At 44.4% G+C, this 15,136-nt stretch overlaps 1 protein-coding gene across 1 annotated transcript in view; it reads right to left on the reverse strand.

The window, feature by feature from the left end:
- The window catches only part of rtn4ip1 (reticulon 4 interacting protein 1), a 28,835-nt gene that overhangs the window by 6,282 nt on the left and 7,417 nt on the right, over positions 1-15,136 (reverse strand). The window contains exons 4-8 of the mRNA XM_035752585.2: positions 13,061-13,185; positions 12,089-12,137; positions 11,449-11,585; positions 10,937-11,120; positions 6,629-6,721 (exon numbers count right to left, since the gene is read on the reverse strand). Coding sequence (XP_035608478.1) covers positions 6,629-6,721; positions 10,937-11,120; positions 11,449-11,585; positions 12,089-12,137; positions 13,061-13,185 — 588 coding nt within the window. The remainder of the gene's footprint in view (positions 1-6,628; positions 6,722-10,936; positions 11,121-11,448; positions 11,586-12,088; positions 12,138-13,060; positions 13,186-15,136) is intronic.

The following is a 15,136-nucleotide window of genomic DNA, read 5'->3' on the forward strand; positions in this document are numbered from 1 at the left end:
ACTTTCACTTTTACTTGAGTAATTTTCTATTATTCTACCTTTACTCAAGTACGACAATTGGGTACTTTTTCATCCGCTGACAAATACACGAGAAATAAGAGAGGAAGCTCAGGGTAAATTTGGCACGGCAGGTGGTTAGAGCGTTGGGCCAGTTACCGAAAGGACAGCTCGGGGATTCAATCCAGCAACAAGGTAAAAATGTTGTTCTACCCCTGAACAAGTCAGTTAAACCCACTGTTCCCCAGTAGGCCGTCATTGTAAATAAGAATTTCTTCTTAACCGACTTGCCTAGTTAAATAAAGGTTAAATAAAAAGGGATTGGTGTATTTGAGGTACAGTACAAGACCAAGACTGTGGACACCTGCTCATTGAACATCTCATTCCAAAATCATGGCATTAATATGGAGTTTGTCCCCCCTTGGCTGCTATAACAGCCTCCACTCTTCTGGGAAGGCTTTCCACTAGATGTTGGAACAGGGACTTGCTTCCATTCAGCCACAAGAACATTGGTGAGGTCGGTCACTGATGTTGAGTTTTAGGCCTGCCTCGCAGTCGGCATTCCAATTCTTTCCAAAGGTGTCAGATGGATTTGAGGTCAGGGATCTGTTCAGGCCAGTCAAGTTCTTCCACACCGATCTCGACAAACCATTTATTTTTTGTTGTATTTTATCCCCCTTTTCTCCCCAATTTCGATCTTGTCTCATCGTTGCAAACCCCAACTGGCCCGGGAGGCAAAGGTTGAGTCAGGCGTCCTCCAAAACATGATATGCCAAACCGCGCTTCTTAACACTCGCCTGCTTAACCTGGAAGCCAGCGGCACCAATGGGTCAAAGGAAACACCGCTCACCTGACGACCAATGTCAGCCTGCAGGCACCAGGCCCGCCACAAGGAGACGCTAGAGCGCGATGAGACAAGTAAAGTAATTGTTGTGGCGTTAAGATTTCCCTTCACTGGAACTAAGGGGCCTAGCCCGAACCATGAAAAATAGCCCGAGACCATTATTCCTCCTCCACCAAACTTTACAGTTGGCACTATGCATTTGGGCTGGTAGTGTTCTCCTAGCATCCGCCAAACCTAGATTCGTCCGTCGGACTGCCAGATGGTGAAGCATGATTCATCACTCCAGAGAATGCGTTTCCACTGCTCCAGAGTCTAACGGCGGCGAGCTTTACACCACTCCAGCCGACACTTGGCATTGAGCATGGTGATCTTAGGCTTGTGTGCGGCTGCTCGGCCATGGAGACCCATTTCATGAAGCTCCCGACAAACAGTTCTAGGTCCTTCCAGGGGCAGCTTGGACGATTTTTACATGATACGCACTTCAGCACTCGGCGGTGCCATTCTGTGAGCTTGTGTGGCCTACCGATTCGCAGCAGAGCCGTTGTTGCTCCTAGACATTTCCACTTCAAAATAACAGCACTTACAGTTGAACGGGACAGCTCTAGCAGGGCAGACATTTGACAAACTCACTTGTTGGAAAGGTGGCATCCTATGACGGTGCCACGTTGAAAGTCACTGAGCTGTTCAGTAAGGCCATTCTACTGCCAATGTTTGTCTATGGCGTTTGCATGACTATGTGCTCGATTTTATACACCTGTCAGCAACGGGTGTGGCTGAAATAGCCAAATCCACTCATTTGAAGGGGTGTCCATATACTTTTGTATATTGTGTAGATATGTATATGTACATGTATATAGTGTAGATATGTAGATATATAGTGTAGGACAAAGTAACTGGTAGCAGGAGAAATCATAATAATAAGAGTAAACGGTATGGCAGCAGCATAGGTGTGTGTATCGTGCAAGAGTGTCAGTGTAGGCGTGATAGGCGGATTTACATGTAAACTTGGATGAAAAGTGACTAGTAGCAGGAATACATAGGTAATATACTAATGGTAATATATACAGTGGCAATAAACAGTATGTGAACCATTTGGAATGACCTGGATTTCTGCATAAATTGGTCATAAAATAGACAAACACTTAAACTAATAACACACAGATTATTGTATTTTTCTTGTCTGTATTCAATACATAATTTAAACATTCACAGTGTAGGTTGGGAAAAGTATGTGAACCCCCTGGGCTAATGACTTCTGCAAAAGCTAACCTGGAGTCCAATCAATGAGACGAGACTGGAGATGTTGGTTAGAGCTGCCCAGCCCTATACAAAACACTCACAACATTTGAGTTTGCTATTCATAAGAAGCATTGCCTGATGTGAACCATGCCTCGAACAAAAGAGATCTCAGAAGACCTTAATATTAAGAATTGTTGACTTGCATAAAGCTGGAAAGGGTTAGAAAAGTATCTCTAAAAGCCTTGATGTTCATCAGTCCACGGTAAGAAATTGTCTATAAATGGAGAAAGTTCAGCACTGTTGCTACTCTCCCTAGGAGTGGCCATCCTGCAAAGATGATTGCAAGAGCACAACGCAGAATGCTCATTGAGGTTAAGAAGAATCCTAGAGTGTCAGCTAAAGACTTACAGAAATCTCTGGAACATGCTAACATCTCTGTTGAGTCTACGATATGTAAACACTAAACAAGAATGGTGTAAATTGGAGGACATCATGGAAGAAGCCACTGCTGTCCAAAAAAAACATTGCTGCACGTTTGAAGTTCACAAAAGAGCACCTGGATGTTCCACAGGGCTACTGGCAAAATATTACTTGGACAGATTAAACTAAATTTGAGTTGTTTGGAAGGAACACCCAACACTATGTGTGGAGGAAAAAAAGGCACAGCACACCAACGTCAAAACCTCATCCCAACTGTAAAGTATGAAGAAGGGAGCATCATGGTTTGGGGCTGCTTTGCTGCCTCAGGACCTGGACAGCTTGCTATCGTCGACGGAAAACTTAATTCCCAAGTTTATCAAGACAGGGTAGCCTAGTGGTTAGAGCGTTGGACTAGTAATCGAAAGGTTGCAAGTTCGAATCCCCGAGCTGACAAGGTACAAATCTGTCGTTCTGCCCCTGAACAGGCAGTTAACCCACTGTTCCTAGGCCGTCATTGAAAATAAGAATTTGTTCTTAACTGACTTGCCTAGTAAAATAAATAAAAATTTTGCAGGAGAATGTAAGGCTATCTGGGGCGGCAGGTAGGCGCATTGGGCCAGTAACCAAAAGGTTGCTGGATCGAATCCCCAAGCTGGCAAGGTAAATAAAATAAAAATTGGTCGTCCTTCCCCTGATCGAGGCCTTTAACCCACTGTTCCCCGGGCGCCGAAGATGTGGATGTCGATTAAGGCAGCCCTCCACACCTCTCTGACTCAGAGAGGTTGGGTTAAATGCGGAAGACACCTTTCAGTTGAATGCATTCAGTTGTACAACTGACTAGGTATCCCCCCTTCCCTATCTTTCCACCAGTTGAAGCTCAACAGGACAACAACCCAAAACATAGAAGTAAATCAACAACAGAATGACTTCAACAGAAGAAAATACGCCTTCTGGAGTCCTGACCTCAACCCGATTGAGATGCTGTGGATTGACCTCGAGAGCGGTTCACACCAGACATCCCAAGAATATTGCTGAGCTGAAACAAATTTGTAAAGCGGAACAGTCCAAAATTCCCCCTGACCGTTGTGCAGTTCTGATCCGCAACTACAGAAAACATTTGGTTGAGGTTATTGCTGCCAAAGGAGGTCCAACCAGTTATTAAATCCAAGGGTTCACATACTTTCTACAGCCTGCACTTTGAATGTTTACACTATGTGTTCAATTAAGACATGAAAACGTATAATTGTTTGAGTGTTAGTTTAAGCAGACTCTGTGTGTCTATTGTTGTGACTTAGATGAAGATCAAATGAAATTTCATGACCAATCTATGCAGAAATCCAGGTAATTCCAAAGGGTTCACACAAACTGGAGTAAACAGTAATATAAACAGGAGTAATAGTGACCAGTAGCAGGCTAAATATAGTGAACAAAAATATAAATGAAACATGCAAAACACAAGGCCACTGAGTTGGCCGTAAAGTAATGTATCATACTAAATAGAGGGGAACAGATTTATGTACCAAATCTTTAGAATTTCCAGAGGCCAGGTTGGTACTATTCAATGTTTTATATACAGCTATAAATGTTGGTGTTGCGTATTTTTCCAAACCAAATCTATTGGATGCTTTCTCTTTCAGATGCTGTAAATGATACTGGCCAGAGTCTTGACAATGGCCACTGAGGATCCCATGGAACATTCACCAAGAGTAGGGACTAGGGGGTGTTAACCCCTGTGTCTTGGCCAAATGCCCAACTGTCAACTCCTACTGAATTGACTATTCCTGTTTGACCCTTTTGTCATGATTTGTACTTCCCTTTTGCGGAATAAAATTGCAATGAGAAAACACTATTTGTTCCATTTTCAATTACACAACACTATAGCACAACAACATTTGAAAGGTATTCACACATGCTTTCTTGCGGCACATGAAATAGACCTACAATATGATGCTATGCCTTGACCTGGAGAACTGATCCCACTTTCATTGTATAGCTGATATACGTTAAAGCCTAAAAGTGCAGTAAAACTGATGCTACGAGGGCTCCCGAATAGCGCAGCAGTTTAAGTCAATGCATCTAAGTGCTAGAGTCGTCACTACAAACCCTGGCTCGATCCCTGGATCGATCCCGGGTTGTATCACAACTGACCGTGATTGGGAGTCCCATAGGGAGGCGCACAATTGGCCCAGCTTCATCTGGGTTTGGCCGGTGTGGGCCGTCATTGTAAATAAGAATTTGTTGACTGACTTGCCTAGTTAAATGAAGGTTAAATGTATAGAAAACATTTTAAATACAATAGTATAGAGCCAGGCTATGATATGGCACTGTGCGATAACACAAATAAGTGTTCTGAAGCGGGGCAAGTTTTACAGATGAATTTCCTTCCCTCTTTGAGAGAAAACTGCTACATTAGGAGTTACACATAGCTGCACTCCTCACCAAGTCAATAGCCTTCACCTATCAGTCATTCAGAATGCCTTCGTATGGGAATAGTGATCCTGGTTACAGCAGCATGGCGGCAAGCGCAGGCCCCAGGCTCTTAAATCAGTCTGGGTGGTTCTGAGACCCACTGTTGATGCTGAAGCCCAAACCAGACTATAGCGCCACTATAGTCATCATAGGAGCCCTCGGCCAGTTCTGCCACATCTTCTTTGGTGACAGAGGACACTGTTCTTCCGCCCTGCAGCCAGCCTCCTTCATGGACATAGAGAGCACCAGACCAGGGGGCTCCCGAGTGGCGCAGCAGTCTAAGGCACTCAGTGCAAGAGGCATCACTGCAGTCCCTGGTTCGAATCCAGGTGGCATCACATCCACCCCATCCGGGTGGCACACAATTGGCCCAGCGTCGTCCAGGTTTGGCCGGGGTAGGCCGTCATTGTAAATAAGAATTTGTTCTTAAAACTGACTTGCCTAGTTAAATAAAACAATCAGTATGCCCTACCTGAAGTCCCTTGGGGTAGGGGGGTCAGATTCTGGAGAGTTGTGGTCTAGGAGAGGATGATGACAGGAAAGTGATGATGAGAAAGACAGGAGTCTCTACCTGCCCCGAGGGGCTCCCAACATCTCATTGGTGGATTTAGATGTGAGGTCACTGCAGCCACACACAAATCACTTCCTGCCATGGAGACACATGCAAACACTCCAGGGAGACATTTTGCAGAGTCTGATGGTGGGCAGTGGTGAAGCATTGCAGAGGCTGCTCATGTTTCTGGTGATGACACTACCTGGAACACCTGTTGTCAAATACAGCAAAGAACTCAGCCCTTCACAGAGCATGTCTGTAGAGGGCAGGGCATATGATCAGACCAGACCAAATGGACAGGGGGATCCACAGGGGGAAAAGGGGAAACTCAAAAGCTCCAGCTTGGATCTCTTCCGCTCCCTCAGTCACTCCCGGTCTAGAGAGGAAACCCTAATTTTTGGCAGCTTCAACTTCCAACACTTCCTCCATCCCCTTCTCCACCTTTTACCCAGCCCTGCCATCACCCCCAACCTGGCATTCCTATGCTCCTGGGGCTGTGTCCACTTCCTGGATTGTGACCAGCTCGAGTTTGGACTACCTGGGCCCCAACTCCATGGAAACACTGAAGCTTCAGCCACAGAAGGGCGTCATCATCAAACTATATGTTTCTGGCAGCCAAGTCAGCCTACTGGACTTTGATTTCATGGACAATAAATAATGTACATAATGTACATTCTACAGTAAAATTTGATAATTTGACTTCAAATTGTGTTTAGTCATTAGCATTCTTACAAATCAACTTCCTTGTTGTTGTGAGAGACCGTATTTGGCAGTAAGTGTTTTGCCAAGGCCAAAACTGGCATATAAAGAACGTGGTTCACTTCTGTTAATTCCTTCAACATTTCAATTTCTCTTAGTTTGATTCAGATTACAAAAGTCAGGTTACAAGTCAAGTGGAACAGAGGTTTTCATCAAATCCAAAGACCATGAACCGTCACATTCTCTGTTAGTCTTTGTAAGTATTTCTTGGACATTTCCATCATTTATTATTATACCAATAACCATTCAATCAGGATGCTTTCAGCACCTGTTATTCAGCTTGATTACTATTATAAAAGGGAAAACAGCTGGTGGCTGAGAAAGTGAACGCTAAGATTGAACAGTACCTTTCCTGCATCCACCATCTCGCTGATGTCATCCAGGGCAAGTCCGTTGGGTGCAAACATTCCCCAGCGATAGTGCACTCCCTTGGATAAATGCTAGGAGCGACAAAGGAGAAAAATGGAGATGAACAAGGTTTGTACACTCAAATGAAATAATACATTGATGTTGGTGTTGTCCACCCATACACAGACTGTTGGTGGTGTTGTCCACCCATACACAGACTGTTGGTGGTGTTGTCCACCCATACACAGACTGTTGGTGGTGTTGTCCACCCACAGACTGTTGGTGGTGTTGTCCACCCATACACAGACTGTTGGTGGTGTTGTCCACCCATACACAGACTGTTGGTGTTGTTGTCCACCCATACACAGACTGTTGGTGTTGTTGTCCACCCATACACAGACTGTTGGTGTTGTTGTCCACCCATACACAGACTGTTGGTGTTGTTGTCCACCAATACAGACTTAAACGCATATATATATATATATATAAACTTAAACAAACTACAAACTTCACATACAAAATTATCAGTCCATAATTAGGTTGAGGTTATTACCAGTTTATAAATCACTCCTAACTAGTGGCCTGTAAAATAGAAACATGCATATGTAGATGAGCACCTTTGTCTGAATCTCTGGTTACATTTGCCTTCTTTGCATGTGGTATATCCGTGGTTTATAATGCTCTTCATTTCAAATGCATTGGTTTTATTATTCTGTCGTCGATCACTCACTATACCATTGTGAGGCAGTGTTGGCACACACAAGGCAAGACACCAACCCACACAGACAACGGCATCCCTGGCTGTGTCAACTGCCTTCTATCCCAGACACCATACACACAAAGCACTTTATTTTTATGAGGTGACATTTTAACCCAAAGTTGGACTGTCTAATTGTCAAAGTAAGTCAGGCAAACAGGGCGTGGAGCGCCCCTCTTTCATGAAGGCATTCCCTATCCATTATTTTTTCCCAGCATCGAGATGGGATTCTCGGCTCCATTCCAAATGGAAAAAGGAGATGGCTGAGTGCTAGGGTTTGTGGGTGGTGTCTCAGGGGGGGCAAGGTCCAGGGGAAGGTTGCTCAACATAAAGCATCCAGGGAGATTATAGGGTTTTTAAATGACAACTTCGACTACCAAACCAGTTGTCTGCACTTCTGATTACACTGTGCGTGCACAATGAGCACTAAGAGTTTGCGGAGAAAGAAAGGTTGGAACTGAGAGGTTGGGTTATTTCCTGTCTTAACCCACAGACTACATCCGTCATGAATTATTTTCCACTTTTGAGTTTTTGCATTCAGTGCTTTATTCTACCGATGCTCAATCCTCTGCCCCATGGCCACATAGAAACCTGTGACACACACAGTTAACAGAGTTGCAATGGTTGGATGGAGAAAGAGAGAGCCACTGTGTGTGTGTGTGTGTGTGTGTGTGTGTGTGTGTGTGTGTGTGTGTGTGTGTGTGTGTGTGTGTGTGTGTGTGTGTGTGTGTGTGTGTGTGTGTGTGTGTGTGTGTGTGAATAAGATCCCCTCGGTTCCTTTGGAACTCATTTTGACACCTAACAAACCAGGTGAACATACACTGTCTGTATTAGTAATAGTCAAACAAAATATGCCTGCAAAGTATCTAACCACCAAACCAAAGGTAAACATTTAAACATGAACCAAATCTGTTAAGTATTCCTCTTTCAGTCCTGTCTGAGGGCTGTTTCCATGGAGACGCTAGGCCAGTAGTTTGAGGAGCAAATTGTACCCTGTTGTGACATGCTCCCTCTTTGGGGACAGAGGCCTTCTCTCCACCCAAACTACCCAAAGCCCACTAATGCTGTGCTGGGCACGAAATCAGCTCAACACTCCCACATCATTGCATCCAGCTTTGTTTCCCCAAAGCCTAGGTGCCATATTTTCCCATTGTTGGCCCCAGACATTAGTGGCCATGCTCCATTAAGCACTTTGTAGGCTATGTCTTGGAAATGAGAGATCATATGTTGTAGAGAGAGGAGAGAGATATTAAGGGATAGAGGGGAGAAAGAGGGGGAGACCAGCGGGTGTTCAAAAAGTGATAGGCAGTATGGGGTGTTGATAAGGTGTGTTGATTTAACTTCCCCCATATCTTCTATATTCTAGCCTAGGTCTGACACGTTTTACTGTCAACACTGTCCCGGGACAAACCCCATAATACAAATCCATCATGCCACTCTACCTATAGTGGGGGAGAATAACTGTGCATGTTTCCATGGGGTTCCCCCAAAACATGTCTTCACCCACCTTGTCTTCAGTTTCTATTTCCCAGAGTCAATGTTTTTCCATTTCTGTTACTAGATACTATTGCAGTACTGATAAAGGGAGAACCTTATGGCACTGGAAACACAATGTGTTCCAAGTCCTACTTCAGCCTAGAAGTTCTACAGTATTCCAGCAGTGCTGTACTCAATGAATGCAATCCGCACATCACAGTTCTGATTCTCCCTGATAAGACTCACTTAAACATACAGTCATCTGTAGTTCTTGGTGCTCTGGTGAGTGGGAGTAAGAAGAAGAAACTTGGCACGCACAAAGCCTCAAATGCACTGCACATATTGCGGTCTGTACACCACAAAATGCCAACAGGATGCCAGTGGCACTCTGTTGGGGTGAGATGGCAAGCAAGGGGAGCGAGATGAGGTTTTGCTTTATAAGGGGACACTGCAGATGTCTTGTAAGTGCTTTACTGCACATGTTCAAGGCAGAGGTCTTATATCGTACCAGTCAAAAGATTCGACACTCTCATTCAAGGGTTTTTCTTTATTTGTACTATTTTCTACATTGTAGAATAACAATGACATAACATATATGGAATCATGTAGTAACCAAAAAAGTGATAATACTAGTCAAAATATATTTTATATTTGAGATTCTTCAAAGTAGCCACCCTTTGCCTTGATGACAGCTTTGTACACTCTCGGCATTCTCTCCACCAGCTTCATGAGGTAGTCAGTCACCTGGAATGCATTTCAATTAACAGGTGTGCCTTGTTAAAAGTTCATTTGTGGAATTTCTTTCCTTCTTAATGTTTTTGAGCCAATCAGTTGTGTTATGACAAGGTAATGGTGGTATAGAAAAGATAGCCCTATTTGGTAAAAGACCAAGTCCATATTATGGTGAGTACAGCTCAAATAAGCAAAGAGAATTGACAGTCCATCATTACTTTATGACATGAAGGTCAGTCAATACGGAAAATTTCAAGAACTTTTAAAGTTTCTTCAAGTGCAGTCGCAAAAACCATCAAGCGCTATGATGAGGATAAGTTCATTCATTTCCAGCCTCAGAAATTGCAGCCCAAATAAATGCTCCACAGTGTTCAAGTAACAGACATCTCAATATAAACTGTTCAGAGGAGACTGCGTGAATCAGGCCTTCATTGTCAAATTTCTGCAAAGAAACCACTACTAAAGGACACAAATAATAAGAAGAGACTTGCTTGGGCCAAGAAACACGAGCAATGGACATTACACCGGTGGAAATCTGTCATTTAGTCTGATGAGCCCAAATGTGGGATTTTTGGTTCCAACCGCCATGTCTTTGTGAGATGCAGAGTAGGTGAATGGATGATCACCACATGTGTGGTTCTCACCGTGAAGAATGGAGGAGGTGTGATGGTGCTTTGCTGATGACACTGTCAGTGATTTAACAATTAGACAAGGCACACTTGCTACCACAGAATTCTGCAGCGATATGCCATCCCATCTGCTTGCGCTTAGTGGGACTATCATTTGTTTTTCAAAAGGACAATGACCCAAAACACACCTCCAAGCTGTGTAAGGACTATTTGTCCAAGAAGGAGAGTGATGGAGTGCTGCATCAGATGACCTGGCCTCCACAATCTGACCTCAACCCGATTGAGATGGTTTGGAATGAGTTGGACCGCAGAGTGAAGGAAAAGCAGCCAACATGTGCTCAGCATATGTGGGAACTCCTTCAAGACTGTTGGAAAAGCATTCCAGGTGAAGCTGGTTGAGAGAATGCCAAGAGTGTGCACAGCTGTCATCAGGGCAAAGGGTGGCTACTTTGAAGAATCTATAATCAAAAATATATTTTGATTTGTTTTGACGTTTTTGGTTACTACATGATTCCATATGTGTTATTTCATATTTGATGTATTCACTATTATACTACAATGTATAAAATATGAATATAAATCTAATATATATTAAGAAAAACTCTTAAATGAGTAGGTGTGTCCAAACTTTTGACAGGTACTGTATGGTTCTGTGATCACCTGTATAAATAAAGGACACGGAAAAGTAAATACAGAAACGCTGCCACAGTTACCTTGAGGGCCTTGGATGCCACGGTGACCCCGGTCTGGAGCATTCCATCAGCGATACCCAGCCGGTCAGTGTTACGGAGGAAGGGCGTTACCAGTGTTACGTACTTGGCGCCGCACCATGGCTTCAGCAGGCCCAGAGCCCAGCTCTCTGTGTCCCCGCCCACATTATCCAGAACCAGATCAAACCTAGGACGGGGGGGAGGAGAGGTAGAGAGAGATGGAGAGAGACAGAGAGAGTTAATTTTGTTACACGGAGAGTCATTCTCCCACACACCAATGAGAGTTGACTGTGACTATGAGAGAGATGCGCCTAAGCGTTGATTACAGCAAACTGACCACTGGGGAACACTCCTCATCCTATTCAGATAAATGCCACCATGGAGGTTTTAAAGTGTGTCTGCATGTGCTTCTGTGTGTCTGCATGTGCTTCTGTGTGTCTGCATGTGCTTCTGTGTGTCTGCATGTGCTTCTGTGTGACAAGGGAAAAGGTGTGTGTGTTTGTGGACGAGCTCACTTTTCCAGTGCCCTCAGGGGCATCTCAACAGGCCCAGCTGTGTAGTCCACCATGTGATCCACCCCTAGACCCCTCACCAGCCGCTCGGCATTCTGGGAGCAGGTTACTGTAACATGGGCTCCCCAGGCCTTGAGCATCTGAGACGAGAACACGGGATCTACATCATCATCAACACACTCTTTGCAGGTACCTGGAATGATGTTGATAAAAATCAGTAAGACTTGTGTAATAGAAGTGAGCGAGGGTGCAGCCGGTACACATATCATCTCTTATAACAGGAGAGATCAGATGAACCAGCACTGAATCCCTGATGTAAGATACATGTGCAGATTGGAGGTCACAGCAAAAGGCTGAAGTGGCACACTAGGACACCCAATCCAAGACGTGTGTATAACATCACTGACATAATTATAAACAGCTGTCCATGAAACAGAATTGACAGGATTTAGATAGTATAATTGTTTGTTTATGATTAAGGATCTTTCTTTTCCATCATTGTTTTGTATTAGGACCGTGCAGCCATTGTCACTGCGATATGGTTTGAATACCTAAGATTGAAAGTAAACAGAGTCACATTGAAGGTTAAAGTCATGAATCTACAGAATGAGGGCATCATGGTTATCATCAGCAGCATGATCACCTGTATGGAAAATGTTCCGACTCCTCCTGAACCTCCCAGGATCAGAATGCTGTATGAGGATGGAAAACACCGGATTAAAACACAGAGAAGTAAACACAGAGTCATAATGGAGACATAAGTATGTCCTTCACTAAACCAGGTTTTTGTGTTTGACTTTGATGTACATTTAACGTGTGTACAAAACACACACACACTTAACTGAGTGTACAAAACATTAAGAGCCCCATCCTAATATTGAGTTGATCCCCTTTTGCCCTCAGAAGAGCTTCAATTCGTTGAGGCATGGACTTTACATGGTGTCGAAAGCGTTCCACAGATGCTGGCCCATGCTTCACACAGTTTTGTCAAGTTGACTGTGAAAAACATGGCAATGTTGCAGTTCTTGACACACTCAAACCAGTGCCCTAGGCACCCTTACAAAACCCTGTTCAAAGGCATTTAAATATTTTGTCTTGCCCATTCACCCTCTGAATGGCACACATACACAATCCATGTCTCAAGGCTTAAAAACCATTAACCTATCTCCTCCCCTTCATCTATACTGATTAAAGTCAATTTAACAACTGACCTCAATAATGGATCATAGCTTTCCCCTGGATTCACCTGACCAGTCTGTCATGGAAAGAGCAGGTGTTCCTAATGTTTTGTACACTCAGTGTTTATCAAAGTTATACACAAAAAATGTGTCCAATTGATCTATATGTTGCATGTGAACCAGGTGCTTCAGAGACCAGTGCCATGCCAGCCACTGATGAAGCCCATTTCCAAAGAACCAACTTTGCCCACAGTACAATTCCCTCCACATGCTCATTACCCACAGGCCTCAGAGACAGGATTTTTATGAAATACCCAAGTTGAATACTCAACTAGAGCAAAGACACAAGACGTATTTCAGATGAATATGGACAACAGCATAGGTTAGAAGGGGAAAGTGACAACCTGAACTCAAAGTGTGTGCATGTGTGTACTTACCGTTTCTTGGCACAGTTGTCCTTGTTAAGGCCTCCTGTGTTGACTAGGGCAGACCAGGCTGTGGCAGCCACGTAAGGAACAGCCGCCGCCTCTATGTGACTCAGACATTTGGGCTTTTTGGACACCTGGCTCGGACACAAAATGGCGCACTCAGAAATAGGTCACAAATATCTGTCCATATGTCAAAAGGTTGAGGTAAGGATTAGGTGAAAGAGGAATCTGATCCTAGATCAACTTCCACCTTGAGCCTGACAAAACTCCCACCAAACCTGTCACTATCTGAAACGGATCAGTAATCATCCATTAAAAGTTATGCATTTATGATGCCACGTAAGAGCTGACTAATCAGTCTGCAGTCCTAATTTATCCCCCTGTTCCCATAGAAAGGTCAGTGTTTCCCCTAAATGCATTTAGCAGGGGCAGACCGCCACATTATTTATACATACAGTAGTAGTCAAAAGTTTGGACACACCTACAGAACTCGTTCAAAGGTTTTTCTTTATTTTTACTATTTTCTACATTGTAGAACAATAGTGAAGATATCAAAACTATGAAATAAAATATATGGAATCATGTAGTAACCAAAAAAGTGTTAAACAAATGAAAATATATTGATATTTGAGTTTCTTCAAACAGCCACCCTTTGCCTTGATGAAAGCTTTACACACACTTGGCATTCTCTCAACCAACTTCACCCGGAATGCTTTTCCAACAGTCTTGAAGGAGTTACATTTACATTACATTTAAGTCATTTAGCAGACGCTCTTATCCAGAGCGACTTACAAATTGGTGCATTCACCTTATGACATCCAGTGGAACAGCCACTTTACAATAGTGCATCTAAATCTTTTAAGGGGGGTGAGAAGGATTACTTTATCCTATCCTAGGTATTCCTTAAAGAGGTGGGGTTTCAGGTGTCTCCGGAAGGTGGTGATCGACTCCGCTGTCCTGGCGTCGTGAGGGAGTTTGTTCCACCATTGGGGAGCCAGAGCAGCGAACAGTTTTGACTGGGCTGAGCGGGAACTGTACTTCCTCAGTGGTAGGGAGGCGAGCAGGCCAGAGGTGGATGAACGCAGTGCCCTTGTTTGGGTGTAGGGCCTGATCAGAGCCTGGAGGTACTGAGGTGCCGTTCCCCTCACAGCTCCGTAGGCAAGCACCATGGTCTTGTAGCGGATGCGAGCTTCAACTGGAAGCCAGTGGAGAGAGCGGAGGAGCGGGGTGACGTGAGAGAACTTGGGAAGGTTGAACACCAGACGGGCTGCGGCGTTCTGGATGAGTTGTAGGGGTTTAATGGCACAGGCAGGGAGCCCAGCCAACAGCGAGTTGCAGTAATCCAGACGGGAGATGACAAGTGCCTGGATTAGGACCTGCGCCGCTTCCTGTGTGAGGCAGGGTCGTACTCTGCGGATGTTGTAGAGCATGAACCTACAGGAACGGGCCACCGCCTTGATGTTAGTTGAGAACGACAGGGTGTTGTCCAGGATCACGCCAAGGTTCTTAGCGCTCTGGGAGGAGGACACAATGGAGTTGTCAACCGTGATGGCGAGATCATGGAACAGGCAGTCCTTCCCCGGAAGGAAGAGAGTTCCCACATATGCTGAGCAGTTGGCTGCTTTTCATTCAATTGGGTTGAGGTTGGGTGATTGTAGAGGCCAGGTCATCGGAGCACTCCATCAATCTCCTTCTTGGTCAAATAGCCCTTACACAGTCTGGAGGTGTGTTGGGTCATTGTTTAAAAACAAATGGCTTGTTGTAGTCATGCTGGTTAAGTGTGCCTTGAAATCTAAATAAATCACTGACAGTGTCACCAGAAAAGCACCCCCACACCATCACACCTCCTGCTCCATGCTTCATGGTGAGAACCACACATGCGGAGATCATCCGTTCACCTACTCTGTGTCTCACAAAGACACAGCGTTTGGAACCAAAAATCTCACATTTGGGCTCATCAGACCAAAGGACAGATTTCCACCTGTAATGTCCATTGCTTGTGTTTCTTGGCCCAAGCAAGTCTCTTCTTATTATTGGTGTCCTTTAGTAGTGGTTGCTTTGCAGCAATTTGACCATGGGGCGGCA

The sequence above is a fragment of the Oncorhynchus keta genome, chromosome 35, assembly GCF_023373465.1.
Source record: "Oncorhynchus keta strain PuntledgeMale-10-30-2019 chromosome 35, Oket_V2, whole genome shotgun sequence".
In the NCBI taxonomy this organism is placed as follows: Eukaryota; Metazoa; Chordata; class Actinopteri; order Salmoniformes; family Salmonidae; genus Oncorhynchus; species Oncorhynchus keta.